Below are 17798 nucleotides of genomic sequence, written 5' to 3' on the forward strand. Positions count from 1 at the left end.
AAGTTCAACAGCGTCGGGCTCAAACGAGCCTGAACTCTGCTGAATGAGACACGTTATTATTTCGAAACCGGGCCAGAGGTTGCTTGTAATGAATTACAGTTGTTGACAATTGTGCACTCACGGGAATTCGTGATGATATATTTGTAACGTGGAGAGATGGATATGTGAAAGAGATGAATTGTCATGGGGGGGGGAGGGGCAACGAGCGGCTTTCGTGAGCTGCCCAGGTCTGACGACGTCAATACGTCAGACGAGATGACGAGTCAAATTCACCTCTTCATCAGGAATTACAATTTAATTCGCATCAGGCCCCATAGTGTCAGAATCACAACACAGTATGTATTTATCCTGGAGGAATCCGATTAACTTAAAGCTATTTTTCACACGTGTCCAGCGGGGGCGGGTCAATACGTTACAACAGCAAACAATACAGAAACACGATAGGAGTGCAAAGTATGGGAAAGGTAAACAAAACACGAAAAATATGTACAAATACAACGAAACTATTTTATTTGACCAAGTAAAGCCCACTGAGCTATTAGCTTCTTTTCAGAAGCGGCCTGACCACCACAAATGACAGCTCAACGAAGTATCCTATCACGTGGACATTTATAGCAGACAAATAATCTAAATACCGTAATCTAAACGTATGTTTCTCGATGTGTCTACTCGTGCAGTCGCCAACTCTGTATTCGCTCCATCTCTCTGGACCTCTACATGTCCAATGAAGATGGCCCATTGGCACAATCTTCACCGGTTGTATAATTGCGCGTGGATCTCCGCTCTACGCACGCGTGGGTCCACGTCAGAGGTCGCAACCGGGTACCCGATACCCGTACCCTACCCGATACCCGGCTACCGTACCCGGCCGGGTACGGGTACCCGTTTGCGACCCTGGTGCGGCCGGGTACGGGTAGGCCGTGAGTCACTGGTGAGTAACCGTTTGTCACTCATTTCCCAAACGTCTTGTCTCTTCTCACAATTCAAGTTCCTAGAATCAACCCACCCGCACCTGCAACATGGCTTCATCCAAGAGGTCGCAATCGGGTACCCGATACCCGTACCCGGCCGGGTACGGGTACGGGTAGGCCGTGAGTCACTGGTGAGTAACCGTTTGTCACTCATTTCCCAAACGTCTTGTCTCTTCTCACAATTCAAGTTCCTAGAATCAACCCACCCGCACCTGCAGCATGGCTTCATCCAAGAGGTCGCAATCGGGTACCCGATACCCGTACCCTACCCGTACCCGGCAGGGTACGGGTAGGGTACGGGTACCCGTTTGCGACCCTGGTGCGGCCGGGTACGGGTACGGGTAAGGAATCAAAACGCGTTTGCGACCTCTGGTACTCCACGTGCAGACGACCCACGGCGTGCGTAGAAGGCGGCACTGAGTGTGTGGGGTGCGCAGTACAACACGCACCGGATCACGTCGGCTCATTTACAACCTAGACGTAAGTCATATAAATGGTAACTGTAACACAGATAATGTCCACACAATATACACTGTGCTATGTATCATATAGAATGTATATTATGTTATGCAGTAGAACGGGGGTGGGTCTGGTGGGGAGGTGTGTGGAGAGCGGTGACGCAGCGGCAAGGGTGATGTGCTGCGAACCCGACGAACTGAGTTTAATTTGCCCTCACGGTCAACACGAGTGACCATTATCCTGAACCGGTCCTGAGCCTCCCCTAGGTCGATTAAGCCTAAAATCGGGAGAGAAATGGGGCCGAGCGTGGTGCTGGCCACCCACCCCCTCGTGTGCCATACCGGCCTTCATATGCGCTCGCTAACAGCACTTTCCCCAACAGTCTGTTAAGGCTATACGGGGGATATCTGTTCATTCAAACGAAGGCACAGCCGGCAAGGGGCTGAGGCTGTTGTTGGTGGTGCCCCGATCATTGCCGAGCAACAACCCCTAATGAGGTGCGTGTGTACGGTTTTCATTTAAAAATCGCAGTGTTATCGCTGCGTAGCAGAAACGTCGGCAATTGCTTCCACGTGTTCGCCCGGGGCTGGAACAGCACGACCTGTAAACTTCTAATTACGAGGCAGACCCCCGTTTTGCGAAGCTACATTTATTTCGTCTAAAACATTAAACAATAAGCAGCTTAGAAACTTTGGAATCTGCAAGCAGCTATCGTATTATCTGCGGGATTTTGGCTCCCACATTTCCTTTTAACCAATCCGTGACCAGTCCCAGCTTGCCACTGATTGTCTCATTTGTATTGTCTCCTAAACTCTGGCATTCAGAGTCGCATGAAGCCCCGGTCGTGAGCTCTCGCTCTCTCCCCACTCACGTCTCGCGATTCCGCGGGACCCTCACACCTCCATACGCGCGGATTCTCCCGCATTCACGATTTCTTATCCCAGCTGCTACCGAGTCCCTCGCCCGTCTCTTCATCAAATTGTCGCTCGACTACGACAGCCCGATTGTGGACGGCCTTCCGAATCACTCATCCCCTAGCTCCAGATCATCCAAATTGTTGCCAGCAGACTCGTGGACCTCACCGACAACAAAGAGCACATTGCCCAACTACCTTGTACCGCAGTCCCTCCACTGGCTCCCAATCCAAACGCGGATCTGTTTCAAGATCACAATCCTCGTCTTCAAGACCCTCCAGGGAGTCGCCCGCTGTCTACCTCAACATGCCTTTACAGTATTTGTTGACCTATCATTTTGTGGCCAGGTCGCTTCTGAAAAAGGGTCATATAGATAGCTCAGTTGGCCTTACCTGGTAAAATATGAAACAGGAAAAACAGTATGTACCACTGTGTTACAAACTTCCCCTCCACATGAAGTAGCAAGCACCAGAGGTGTGGACTCGAGTCATGTGACTTGGACTCGAGTCAGACTCGAGTCATGAATTTGATGACTTGCGACTCGACTTGGACTTGCATAACAATGACTTTGTCCCACCTATGAGATGTGGACTCGAGTCATGTGACTTGGACTCGAGTCAGACTCGAGTCATGAATTTGATGACTTGCGACTCGACTTGGACTTGCATAACAATGACTTTGTCCCACCTCTGGCAAGCACCCTCCATCTCTATTTGCCTCTCCTCCCTCAAGACTCACCTCTTCCCCTGGCCCATCCGTCCCTCCATCCATAGGCACCCCCGTAATTCCGGTACCCACTCACCGCCCTCCCTATACCCCACCCCTATTCACCATATCACTTTTAGTTACCCTAATTGTACCGCCCATAACCCTTGTAAAGCGCCTTGGATAAAAGCGCTTTATGAATACAAGATAAGATAGATGAATGTTCATAAAACAAATAAATCCGATGACATTACTGGAGCAGCGTCTGGTGGAAAAGGCATCTGCAGACCTCACGCACTTGAAATGATCATTTCGTCATCGACCGATACTTCCAGATGACAAAACACGTGCAGAGTATATCGGTGGCCACGTGAAGACGGACCGTCCGCTCTGTGGGTCCCAGAGAACACGGCGGCAACAACCGGATACAGAAGCCGCCAACGCGCATTCATGTAATATACAATGATAATTGTTGACAGCACTTTCTCAATCCACAGCTGGATGAAGGCCGCCTCACGATGTGTCAATCACGGGGGTTGTTCATATTCCAGTGTGCCAACCACCGTGCCACCACTCAACCCCTCTCTCTATACCGTAATGCATAGAGGCTGAAGATCTCAGGGTGTCCATCTACTTTCCCCATCCAAAACGATTCGAGCCACGCGATCTGAGATGTCAAAACGTCCGTAATGTCTCTCGTCTCACATTTTGACCCAGACGGCCTTTGAACCCTTGTATTCATTCATTAACTTATTGAAATAAAAAGTAAGAACCATGAAAAGCCATCCTATAATGTGACCTCCGCAATGTCAATGATGGGGTTTCAGCAGTGTTTTGCCACTTCAAACAACCTTCAACCGAAATGATGACGACGACGACGATGATGATGTGTTTTAGGTGACGAGGATGACGAGGATGATGATGATGTGTTTTAGGTGACGAGGATGATGATGTGTTCTTCGTGCTTCGTGAGACTCCCCCCATCGTGCACGCCATGGCTTTGCATCGAGCCAGCGAATGTCTGTGTCGTGATTCAATCACAACCCAAAATACTTACCCGACGTTATAGGACGCAGCGTGCATGACACGGGGAAAGTGAGGATGTTTTAAACGAGCCCCTTTGATTGGTGCTTAACGGGGCCTGAGATGGGGATTGGTTTAGAGGCAGGGAATTCAGAATGGAATGGAGGTAGAAATACACAATTTGAAAGAGCGGGGAAACGGATGATGATTGACAGGGAGGTCGGTTCAAATCCGTTAGGAAAAGTGGGAAGGTGATTGGCCGAAGGGAAAAAAGCGGATCAAGGAACCTTCGGGGAAAAGGGGCTTGAGGCATTATATAGAGGGGAAGCGAGAGCGTTCGGGAAGCTTTAAATAGAAGACCCGTGCGACTCGTGCTGTAAGAAATAAAGACTCCCGTTTGTGGAAGACTTACGTTTTGGGTGTCACTACATTCGTGACAAACAGAGGGCGGGGGGGGGGTGGACGGTTCTGGGAAATCCCAGAAGGCCCCAACGTAAGTGGGCTCAGCGCTATTTATAGCGACCACTAAAAACGCGCGGCTACTTCCCCACCTGCAGACACGGACATTTGCTGCGAAGGGTGTACACACCTCCACGATCGATCGGGTTGGCGTGAACGAATACGTTAAAAGTACACGCAAGTCCGAAATGTAGTACGACATTGAAATGTGAACGTTAATTTAAAGAAGAAGAAGAATGAGATTTAAAAAAAGTTTCGCTTTGATATACAGTGTGGCCCAAAAGTGACGACCCGTAGGGTTGTTGTATTTGTTTTAACGATGGCTTGAAAACCTTTGAACTGTGTATTTTATCTCTTGTCATTCATCCATATCTCTTTTTACTCTTCCTTTTTAGATGACGTTTACAAATCTCGACCCAAGAACCCTGAATGAATTGAGATGAAATAATTGATGAATTTTCGAAGGTTACAACTGTAATCTGAATAAAAGTCCATACATTCATTTCAAAAGAGAATTAAAGCATGCATTGATAATGGTAGTCGGTTTGAACGTATTAAAATAAATTATATAACCCTATGCGAGTTAATCAAATAAATATATATTCTGTGGGTATTTCGGTAAAGTCACGTAGATAGTCACCCCTAAACACATCCCAGTTGATGATATCATTGCCCAGGTTGACGTAGCTCTTAAGGGTTTAGGACACATTACTGCAGACGTGGGAAGATCGGAAATTGCTGCAATCCTCAAAAACGCTTAGACACCTATTAGCAACATCAGTAAGGATGAGCGCTTTGAGCTTTCTCAATTAAAAAAGAGAGATGACATAGTCCTCCTCAGCCGACAAGGGCAATGCCAGAGTCATCATGGACAAAACCACATACAATAACAAACTTCAGGACCTACTTAATGATGGTAGCTATACAAACATTCAAAGAGATCCCACCAACAACCTCGTTACGAAAACCAACAAGATCATCACCAATTCCGCAATTCGACATCTTTAATCGAACCAACCAAGCGGGTTTTCTTAAAACCCTCTGCTGCGAGACCACCCAGATTGTACGGCTTACCAAAAATCCATAAAGAAGGTACACCCCTTCGTCCTATCGTCTTCACCATTGACTCACCCACCTACAAAGTGGCCCGATTTCTGTCTGAGACCTTACAATCATTCACTGGTAAGACCACCTCATCTGTAGTTAACTCAGCTCACTTGGTATCGTTAATTAAGGACATCTCTCTATCTTCAGGTGATTTGCTCGTTAGTTTTGATGTAGTTTCTTTGTTTACCAAAGTTGCTGTGCCTGACACCATTGCAATCATTGAAGATTTGGTCCAACAACGAATGGGTTCTCCCTTATCTCTGGTTGTAGCCAATATTTTCATGGAAAATTTTAAGACAGATGCCATCCAGGCATCCACTCTACGTCCGTCTTTGTGGAAGAGGTACGTAGATGACACGTTCATCATCTGGCCAGATGGCCAACCAGCTCTGAACCAATTCTTCAACCACATCAATTCCATACACCCAGCCATCAAATTCACTATGGAGGTGGAAGGATGGCAAGCTACCATTTTTGGATGTTTTCATCGAAAGGAGACCAGAAGACTCAATGGGACACTCTGTCTACAGGAAAGCCACCCATACGGATGCCTACCTAAAACCTGACTCCCACCACCATCCATCCAAGAAGAATTCCCTCATCAAAATTCTACACCATAAAGCTCGATGTATTTCAGACCATCATCACCTAGCCAGTGAACTAGAACACGTACACCAAGCCCTCAAGATGAATGGATATTCAGACTACACAATCCGTAAAGCTATCACCCCAATCGTTGGGAAAAAAACATTTGAGGACCCAATCAAAAGCATCACCTTGCCATTACATAGCAGGGGTCACTAAAAATACTTCCCAAATCATGAGCAAACACAAGATCCAGGTTCGATTTTATCACAGTACATCAAATTATTAATCTGATCCCATCTGTGAAAGATGTGATCCCTGACATGCAATACCCCGGCGTCTGCAAACTAAGCTGTGCCTGCGGCAGTAGTTACATTGGGGAAACTAAGCGACATGTCTCGGACCGTGTTCGTGAACACGAGTCAGATCTGAAACACGGTAGGACCAATACCTCACCCGTGGCTGATCATTGTTTTAATGCGATGGGCTCTCACGAAATTGACTTCTCTAAGACGAAGGTACTTTGCAAACCCACTGGCTATTAACAAAGATTTGTTCATGAAACATGGGTATAAACTGAGCAATCATTGGAAGGACGTTATCAACCAATTTAAGTCATAACTGGCTGTGATGTTCCCATCCTACCACTTTCCGATGTTAGTTGTTATTTTCGGCTCTCTGATTTTACGTTAACAGGTTAGATTTCTCACCCTAACACAGCCATCTCGCTCACCGAGCTAAGGGTTTTTGCTTTGCGATCTCCCATTAACACGCTAATCTCTCACATTAACATTGCCACCTCAGGGCGCTCGCCGTGGAGGCCGCTCAACGATCTTACATTATCATGCTAATTTTTACCTGGCAGCCCTTTGATTGGTGGAAAACCAACCACTATCGTGGTTGTTGCCCACCCCCTACATTAACATTGTCTGCTGAAATTTGGGCTACGCCCATTTCAAACCTTTATAAACAGTTTGCCTTTAGCAGCTAAACCCCCCTCCTGATGACAAACGCTTGTGCTGCGATCGAAACGTCGTAGTTTTTTGTTATTTATTGTTATTTTCTTTGAACCTATCTACGTGACTTTACCTTAAGACGAAAATAATCTGAATTCCTGCAGTCACGAAAGCTTTAAGTCAAAATAAATATAATAACCCCATGTGCCCTGACTTTTTGGCCACCCTCTACATTGAATTTACCAGGGTGCCATCAATGATTTGAATAATTGTACAATTCGCTGCTCCTGCCACAGTGACTTTACCGAAAGAACCAAAAATTATGAATTCCCGCAGTCACGAAAGTTTAAAGTCAAAATGTCTACGGTTATCTGGCTTGACCGCCTGAATGTGAAATCGTAGTGGTTGCTCTGCATCGACATCAGCCGTGCGAAAGAAGAAGATAGGACAGCAGTGTGAAGTTGGTTGATACAACTACGGTGCTCTACACGCAATCACACTCGGTGGTGTGAAGATTTGTATGTATCGGAAGAGTCTCTTGTCCCTCTCATAACCCTGCACGTGGCCGCCGCTGTGACGTTGGCGTCGTCTCGAGGTCAGAGGCAGAAATAGCCCCAGGCGATCCCCAGCAACATCTCGGCTGCAATTGTTTCGAAAGCTACTAAATGTTGTGCGCTATCGAATGAGATCTCTTCAGCTTTTTTTGGTTCGAAAAATCTTCTGGATGTATGGAATATGCTGCCAGCGTTTCAACCACGCAGTTCAAAATGCTGTCAAAGTCAGCAGCAGCGTCATCAGCCGTGATCAATGCACCGCTGATGACGGCCTCCCCATGCCTCTGCCACGTCTCACGATTCTGCAATGCAAAGGTTTTCCCAGCAACTGCACGTGAACTAATCTCATCGCTCCCATCTCCACACGGTGGACGTTCTCTCAGGCGCGTATAACTCATTGGCAGCTGCTGCGTTTTTAATTCTTGATCATCGTCCCTCCTGGCCGTGGCGTGTGCAGCTTTTCTCTTTATAACTGAGATGATATCCCTCAACCTGTGTATGTTCTCTCATTCATGTGTTCCTCTTTCTCTCTCTCAACGCAGTTCAAAGTATGCATATCTCCATGCTACTTTGTGGACCTTTCACTTCTCTGTTCACCGCTAATGATCGTGTGTCTGGCGCGTGTCCTAGCCGCTGCCAGTGTCTCTTTATAGTTCTTTCATAATTTGTAGATAGACGAGAACAATATCAATGCACCAAATAGGAAAAAATAAATTTATTCACCTTGAGAAGTAAACACGAGAAAACTGTACATTATCAAGTTAAAGAATATATGTACAATATATAGTTTAAAAATAAAATAGCGTAGCAAGTCCGCGCTACGTTTAGTGCACACAGCCAACTGCAGTTAGATGGCACCCATTGGCTACGATAACCTCCGAGCAGGCGCTGTGGCAGTGCCGGTCCCACAGAGCGCATCGGAGATGGTAGGCATCGTCTTTACACCGATAACGATTGCACGATAAAAGTATGGAAGTTGTCGCTACTTCTAAAACGAGTGCAATTGAACTTTCGTACGTATTCTGTTTTTTTTTTGTTTAACGGGAAACTCTCAGCCTCATCGAACAAAACGTCGGGCCAAGTGTGCACACAGGGTTATGAATGTGTACGTACCAAGAGTGTAATAGTGCCACTTGCGTCAGTGACTTTAACGAAGGATTGATAGCGTATCGCTGACACCAGCGTTGCACCTCCGAGTATGTGCAGTACCCACAAACCACAGCAATGTACATATGTCTTTCAAAGTATTATTTTAAAATAAAATAAAAATCACATTAAAGGCAGGAGAGCCGTGGCACAGTGGTTAGTGCACTGTGCGTATGAGCCTGATGATGCATATGGGTTTGATTCCCAGCTCACGGCTAATATCAGTGGCGAGTGACGTCTGCTGAACCTGTAGTGGGCCTGGTTCAGGAGACAGAGCGAGGACATCGACTCGTGTGCAGGTGCTCGCTCGGTGAATCGTTCCATCGCAGGATTCGTGAGAGATGGCGATGGCTCGTGGAGGCTTTCATCCAGCGGTGTGCTACGATTATGGCGGATGATGATGATGATGATAAACAAACAATACACTGTGCAATATGTTATATCAGAAATACTTATTCAAAAATAAAATACGTGAGATATCTTGCATGAAGCCCTGCGTATGGAAGTCCACATCTTCAGTTCCAACCTGACAATTCGGCGACGTCAAGCTTAGGGATCCTGACGCAATGTATCTTGTCACTTCGTGCTGCAGGTCTCCGTTCCATTCCCCTGGCACAAATATTCTTGGCTGCTGTCATTTCAAAGCAGGCGAGGACCCATTGCCCATCTTTGTGAAAAGTTGTATCATACTCGGAGAAAATATGATCAGAATGTAAGTTTACGGATTTATCGTTGCTCACCTCACGGTAGGGTGAAGGCTGGCTCTCGTTCTGCCTGTTAAGCGTGACCCGTTGACAAGCTTGAAATGTTTCGTGCGATGGGTCTGGCGAATTGTTGTTAGGAATTTTTTTAAAATCACCTTTTCTACTTCTGGTTAAATCCCCCTGGTTTGTATTTTTTTGTGCATTTCCAAATTGTCACAGTTTTGTTCTTTTCCAGCGTCCCCAGGTTCACAGGGGAAGCTTTGTTCGTGTGAAGTGCAACAATAACATCGGCCAGGTGCAAGCGACGTTTTCGTTCAAGGCTACAACTCCCGCACTGGGGCAGCTTGAGGCTTTGTTCTGGAATGGGGGATCACGCGACGGCACAGTCGTTTGCTCGACCCCCGGACGAAACGAGGTCACTCGATAGCGGAGGAGAGACCCCCGGTCAGTGCGGACCGGCAGAATCAAAAGCGAATTCGCGTAGATGGGAAATTCGCATCAGCAAAAAATAAAAAGCTCATCATAATAATAATAATAATGGGCTACCTCTTGAATGAGGCTCTCTTCAATCGGCTAATTTCACTGTGAAATATTATTGGTGAGTAACTTATACCACCATAAGGAATCAAGTGTAGTTTGTGACCATTTGCGAAGTGTCCGGATGCCCCGTTTCACTGACGGGCTCGGTGGTGGTCGTGACCTGGCTGTATCCCGCTCCGAACGTGCTCTTGCTTGTTGGATTGAAATGCACCACTGAAACAAAACAGAAAGTCAATGTATTGTTACGTGTGTATACATATTTTAACATACCAAAAGAGATTACAACTGTAAGCAACATTACAATTTTGCAATGACAACACGCAATAAAAATAAGTTGTAACAAATGTTAACAATTTTCAGCACAAAGAGAAGAACACGTTTTGATATAACAACTCCTCAATGTTGCCCGTTTGTAAATATTCGGCTCAAGGAAGAGTCGCTTATAACGCGTGCATGCATTTGTTCAGATGAGAGGTTGTGCAAAAGATAAATAAGATATGAATGCCTTTTTTCTGATTTGCATTTTTACGTAATTCTCTTTAATCACAGAGAGCCATGGAGAAACCGATCGGTGAAGAGTCGGTGTGAGCTGCTATGATGAGCACGCTGGACGTCAACGAGTGTGATGCATCTGCCCGGTTTTAGAGCCAGGACATCGCAACCTCTTCTCGATTCAAACGCGATTGAAGCAGAGCATTACCTGCACTTTTCATACATTGCATTTCAACGCCAAGTGGAGGTTGACTGAGGCTCTCCCGCCTGCTGACCCTCCGGTAGATGAGGAACATGAGGACGACGAATATGGTAAGGCTGATGCTGATGGCCAACACGATGTACAGCATGTGCTCCAGGTCGGACGCCTGAATTTTGGTCGTAGACTCGGCCATCACTGTGGCTGGTGTCGCTGCGGAGAGGGGAAACAAAATGTTTAACGGCGGCATGTAGGAATAGAGCTGGGGCAGAGCCTTTACCCGACAACCGGTTCGATCGCCAGACACATCGAATAGCATGGGCAATGTTGTAAATAAGTGTCACCTCCGTTCCTACGTGCGCTGCGGGACGGGAGATAACGAGTGGGGCTCGTGACATCATCGCTATCGTCCGCCTCGTGCTGGGCGTGGCTTGTCGGGGGTTTCCTGCCTTTGGGACGCAGTAATGTTTGGAGACGACTACCATTTTTGAAAGGGGCCCAAGTATAATCGACCACAGAAGAATAGCTGGATTACAAGTGTTTGTTGATGAATTGGCCTAATTAACTGATCGTGCCAGCTCTACGCGAGAACGTTGGCCCATGTTCCTGTTTTGCTAGTGTGACAAAGTCAAGGATTCACAACATGATGAGAGTTATTTCCCACATCCCCCTCCTGTCACTTTGACCATGTTCTTGAGCTCTTGGAGAAGTGCCTCAACGACTGAGTGACAAAGATGTTAAATGGTTTGACTATCACCACACACGCTAAGGTCTATCCTCAAGACCTCACACGTTGAACTAACAACACCAATGGCTTAAGGCACACTCTTTATCCCCAAGTCTACGTCAGACCAATATAAACCACGTCACCATTTCAACCGGGGCAGCACCGGTATGGTGGACGTGTGTGTCGCCAAGGTACGAGCGAGCCATGATGTCATTCGTCCACCTGCACCGTCCCGGTGTCTCCCGTGAACCCATGCCCTATCCTTAGGTTTTTTCGGTAAAGTCATTCTTTTTTACCTACGTGACTTTACCGAAAAAACCCCTAAGAGTATGAATCCTTGCAGCCACGAAAGCTTCAAATCTAGAACCATGCCCTATCGCCCGCCTAAATCTCTTGCTGGAGCTACGGGCCCATCACCCAGACAATAAAAAAAACCTCCGTAGAATGATCATAATATGCCCAGCGACAAATAGTTCAACATATTCGTCAATAACTCGGTGGCCTAGAAAAGATGTTGTTTTATAATGAGCCACGTTTTGGGCATAAGTCGATTCAGAAGAGGTCATTATCTGTAACCTCTGCTATGAATAAGGGCCATTTGCCTGAAACATCGCCGATTGTATATTGTGTATTTCCCGGCCAGTGTTTATTGACGAATGTGTTGAGTATTTTATTTAGTGTGCTTGTGCACAACCGCTAATTTATTATTTCTATGTCACCCCCTTGAGTCTCCAGACGGCACACAACATCATGGAACTTCCAGACCTCTCATTCAATCTCAAGGTCACCTCTAGCAGTCGTCAGTGCCCATGATCCCGTGGTAATATAATTCTAGATTTGAAACTTTCGTGACTGCAAGGATTTATATTCTTAGGTTTTTTCGGTAAAGTCACGTAGGTAAAAAAATTAAATTAATAAGAGTAAAATAAAAATAAAATAAAAATCACGACGTTTCGGAGGCAACACAAGCTTCCGTCTTCAGGTGGAACCGTCACAGCACGATAGCTGTATCACTTGATACAGCTGTCGTGGGATTTGATACAGCTATCGTGCTGTGACGGTTCCACCTGAAGACGGAAGCTTTTGTTGCCTCCGAAACGTCGTGATTTATTTTTTTTATTTTACTTTACCGAAACAACCTAAGATCCCGTGGTAATAGAGTTGTTGGGAGTGTAATGAGGTCCACCACGCTGGCCAATGCGGGTTGAAGAGTGAGTGTCCAGGAGGAGTTCAGATATCAATGTGTCACTGATGCCATCAAACTTAGCGAGTCGGGGTTCAGAAGTGCAGTGCGCTAACCACTGCGCCACCGCGCCCACCTCACTCCGTCAATATAAAAAAAACCTAAACACATTCGTCAGTAACACTGTGGCCTTCAAAAGAAAAAGTCGGTGACCATTTGGGCAATGCCCCGTCTTCACCGCATATACAGTATAGAGGTCATGGAGTTTACCCAACAGTATTTAAACAATTCCTTATACTCTTTGTATTACCATGAAACTCCAGTCAATGAGCAGTTGATTAAATGTTCACAAATCCCACGCTTTAATGTGTTCCAACAAACACTGTGAATGCGCACATACTTCAGATGTGGAAGTACAATAATAGCTGAGCAATGTGTCGTGCTGTATTTTTTATTTTTAACAAAAAATCCCCGTGGCTCACCATGAGGCACACAAGTAAGGGATGACTAACCAGGGTTCACTGGAGTTCCTGTAAATTCACGTTTCGAAATCATATCGCAGTAAGCTGATTCACAGCACGATATCCTCCCAAAGCCACGCACACAGGTATGTCCATCCATCCTTCCAGCTCCCACGCCTGATCACGGATAACTGATAAGATCATTACGAACGGACGTGCGGGTTTCGCACACGCGCACACATTACAAAGCCGGATATTTGCTTAAATTGCGAAAGGTATGAAAGACATGGTGTGGTACAACCCTCCTCCAACCGACGCAGCCAAGCAAATTAAGTTGTCATGTGGACAAAAATGTTCTTCTTTGTATGGCTGATGTTGATGTAACGCGACAGCTAACATGTTACAATGGGGTGGTTGAGCTGACGATTGGTATCTTAATACTGGAGTCAAATGTTGCTATGAACATCTAAATCGTAAAATTTCACGAAAAGTTTTTTTTCTCAACACACCGGTTTGCTGAAAACGATCAATTGTGTTCATGTGACGAACTTTATTTGTTTAGCTGGTTGCATCGGGGTGGAGGAGGGTTGTACTGTGCCATTTGGGTTCGTAATTACGCGATCTAAACCAAAAATAACCAATTACCAATCGTAATATCGGTGGCGAAACCCACGCGTGTTGCATCACACGCGCGCACACCGCACATCACGTGGACTGCCCTGGGGCTGGAATGGTTGAACGTGGTACACGGCACCGCGTGACACTGCTCGGCACACTGAGTGATCCACCATCAATTTAACAACGAAAGTCTGTTGTGACATTATTATCTATACTGTATATACAATTTGTATTAATTTGTCAATCGCCCATCCCTCTTGTACATCCATTGCTGAATGAAAGTCTCCCCACGCCGCGTCGCTCATGGGTATTGTTTGACCACTGCGCTGGTTGGTGAACATCAGGGGAGGGGGTCACGCTGATTACCCTGGTGACCCGGGTGACCCCGAACCGATGAAGATCTATCACTCGCCACCGACGTTAGTCGTGGAATCGAACTCCGGTCTCGCTGGGTTTCAAAAAAGCGCGGGTGCCCTAACCAGAGCGCCACCGCTCCAGCCCGATGACGAAGTGATCGATGCGCGTGGAGACTCACGGGCATGGTCGCGGCACGTGTCGCGGCACTCGGCTGGGGGTCGCGTCTTGTGGCACATGAGCAGGCAGTGCTGGCACGTGCGCAGCAGCTTGTCAAAGTAGAAGTGAGCCGGGCAGCGCGAGTTCATCTCGGCGTCTTGGAGTGGGGAGAGTGGCGGTGGGGGTCACGACCCGCGACGAGACGAGTCCTTGTTGGGGATGGGACGGTGGTAGTGTTTAGGGGAGGAGGGGGGGGTCACAGTGAGCGGTGAGACGAGATGGCTCCCGGTCTGGATCAGCTCCTTGCTTCCTTCCTTCCTTCGTCGCTGATTTACGAGAACGATGCAGCGACGCTCGGAGTTGTGGCCGGAGGAACGTGACGGGCCCACTCGAGTCCCAGCCCTGTCATGTGTGACCGAGATGTATTGTGTGGCATTGGGCAGTTGCTCGGATGGATTTGTCGCGGCGTTTGGCTGTCGGTGGCGAGCAGCGGGGCCCTTTTGAAGCTGCGGCGCGGGATTTTCCACGGCGCGCAAAGAGCGTCTCCGTCCCCACGGCAAAGCCACGCCTCGCCCCCCGCCCGCCCGCTCGCCCGCCCGCCCTGCCGCGTAAATTCCCACAATTAAAGACGCGCGTTTAGTGCTAGGGGCAGGGGGGTATTTCTGTTTATTTACCACGGTTAAAAAATAAATATACAAAATATCTCTCCAGCATATCAGCTTACTAACGTCAAACCAAAATCCCCTACTCTGTGCCGGCTGAGTTCACCGAGTATAATTGACACACACAAAAAAAAACCCACATTCCGGCGTGATATTTACTACTTTCGTTGCTTAAAAAGGCTCCGACTTTGTTTCGCGTCGGCATAGCTGCTGCATGCGTTCAATGGGGGGGTTACTGACACGGACATCGAAGAAGGGGCAGTGTATTTCAGAATAAGAATCTCTTTACTGGAGGAATCCGATGAGCTATAACGAGTTTTTATTTTTTACAGATGTCTCTTCCACATTTATTTTCGCGTGGATCATTCACTCCTCAGGAGTACCTCTTGTCGGCAGGCGATGCTACTGTATTCGAGCGAAAACATTTTTGACTTGACCAGGTAAGGCCCACTGAGCTCCACAGCTCTTTTTCAGAAACGACCTGGCCACAAATGAAAGCTCGACAAAGTGGAAGTTTATAGCAGCCGCTCCTTCCACTCTAGAGCAGTACACGCGTGTTAGGAATGTAGCACGTGAGATGGGGGAGATAACGTTACATCGCAGAACCGTGGGGAAAGCCTTCATCGAGCAGTGGATTGAGCATGGCTGATGATGAACGACCAAGACTGCCTGGGCTTATGACTTATCGCGTTAGTATCGGCGCCCGAGCTTCCTCACCGCCACGTTGTTCGTGCGTGGATGGGATTACAATGATGCCATTCTTAACGCTGAATACAGCAGCTGAGACGTGAGTCATCATCATCGTCATCCCCACCACCGTCATCACTCCCGCTGCGGTCAAGCTATCAGACACTTGCGAAATGCCGTCAAGCCGTAGTGAGCACTCGCCAGCCGAAGTTCATCTCCATCGCTTGTTCTCAAAACGCATTCCTGCTGCTTGGCGCGAGGGAAACGCGACACGTGGCCACGGAACGCCGCTCGCCAACAGCAGGCGAGGTGCCCTCCCAACAAGGGTGGCACAGTCGGGTTTTTTACAATCGGGTTTAATTGTATTTTTATATTAAACCCGATCATCTGAGATTGGGGGAAATCCGGTTTAATTGGTTCTAATTGCAGAACCGCACTTCTCAACGATGGGCTTCATCCATTCCAAGCTAAGGAACTCACTGGCGCCCACGATTGTGGAGGAGAAGCTCCTCGTGTTCATCAAGACCAACCTGCCCGCCGCATTCTACGACTACCCCGTGCCCGACGGCCCCGAGTACGATAATAGCAGCACCGTCTGCCAGTGGAGTTGTCGATCTCGCGCGGTGGGGGCGCTCATCACGTGGAAGAGGACAATGCCACAGTACACCGCCGTATGCGTGCATCGGGTCCCATTCATTGGCCGGCATTTCGGAATTGTCTGACGGCTTGAACCGTCGTTCCGCCTCGCAGCCAGCTGCAGATGAAAACCAAGCAAATTCCCGATGACCCAAGTATGCTTTAAGAGTGTTTGGCTGCTATACATTTCCACGTGATAAGCCACTTCGTTGAGCTGTCATTTGTTAGCAGGTCGCTTCTGAAAAAGAGCTGCATAGCTCAGTGGGCCGTACCTGGTAAAGTTACACATGTTGTTCTAGTTTTAGCTAAAATACAGTCAATAATCTACCTACTATAGGTGCTCCTGAGTGAATGATCCACGCCCAAATATATGTGTAAGAGACATCCGCGAAAAGGAGCTTTATAGCTCATCAGATTCTTCCAGTATAACATTTTTTTATTCTGAAATATGCTGTTATACAGCTCAGTGGGCCTTACCTGCTAAAATCAAGTTTCGGTAGTTTTGTTAGTTAGTTAGTTATTAAAGGGTACCCCGGATACATGTCAGGACGCGTCCGCTTCACCCGTTGTGCTCAGCCGGGAGCTGTCGCTGCTGCTGCTGATTCGGGAGCTTCGCTCGGCCCCCACACGCAGCGGCGCCGCCTTGGCGGCCCCCTCCCTGCTCGGAAGGGATGCGGGCCCCGCCGGTCCACCCCACGAGCTGTCATAAAACAAACTGGGTGAGACAGAGCCCGAAGTCGTTAAAGAACGAAAGTAACGTTTTAGTTTTACACCCCCCAAGTTTCGGCTTTTATGTTGACACTCGGGACCACGTGCCCAACAGTGGTGCTTCACCGCTGCCAATCTGCTCCAGGGGGGGGGGAGGTAACTCCCGTTTTTTCCTCCATCAGCAGCAGCAGCCATGAGCGATCCACTGCTGGATGAGTTTCATCCAGTTTTCCCGGCTTCTTCCTCGAGCTTAAAAAATACAAAACCACGCAATACAAATGACTCAATGGGAATTACACGTATAGCAACATTTAGCACCCGACTGCGAAATACTTACGGGACCATCCAGAAATAAGTCTTGAGATTGACAAATTGTAACGATGAGGGTTTTTTGTTTTGTTATTTTCTTGCCGTGGGTTGCTATGGGTCCAGTGCCTGGTTGTCCGAGTTGTCCACCGGCCTCGTAGCTACGACCCCACTCCTGTTGCTGCTCTTCGTGTTTTGGGCACTCCACGTTGAGATTCGTCACATTCACCAGCGTGGATTCGGCCGACGTCGAAACCCGTCCAGGGTGCGTGTTGTTCTTCTGCTGCTGAATTGATGCACTTCCAGAAGGCCGCGGGGCCGATGGGTAGTCACAAACAACGTTTTATTTTTCGATTTAAAGCTTTCGTGACTGCAGGGATTCATCTTCTTGGTTCTTTCGGTAAAGTCACGTAGAAGGCAAGTAATAAAATAATTATAATAAAAATAAAACATAATTAAATAATTCTCACGACGTTTCGGCCA

General features: G+C 47.5%; 1 protein-coding gene across 1 annotated transcript; it reads right to left on the reverse strand.

Annotated features, from left to right (window-relative positions):
• Nucleotides 1–8499: 8499 nt before the first annotated feature.
• Nucleotides 8500–14770, reverse strand: LOC144932263 (uncharacterized). Its single transcript, XM_078856206.1, has 3 exons — nucleotides 14339–14770; nucleotides 10824–11027; nucleotides 8500–10336 (listed from the first exon to the last, which is right to left on the reverse strand). The coding sequence occupies exons 1-3, from the start codon at nucleotides 14463–14465 to the stop codon at nucleotides 10209–10211; spliced, it is 459 nt and encodes a 152-aa protein (XP_078712332.1). The 5' UTR covers nucleotides 14466–14770; the 3' UTR covers nucleotides 8500–10208.
• Nucleotides 14771–17798: the final 3028 nt, after the last annotated feature.

This window comes from Lampetra fluviatilis, chromosome 5, assembly GCF_964198595.1.
Source record: "Lampetra fluviatilis chromosome 5, kcLamFluv1.1, whole genome shotgun sequence".
NCBI classification, from domain to species: Eukaryota; Metazoa; Chordata; class Hyperoartia; order Petromyzontiformes; family Petromyzontidae; genus Lampetra; species Lampetra fluviatilis.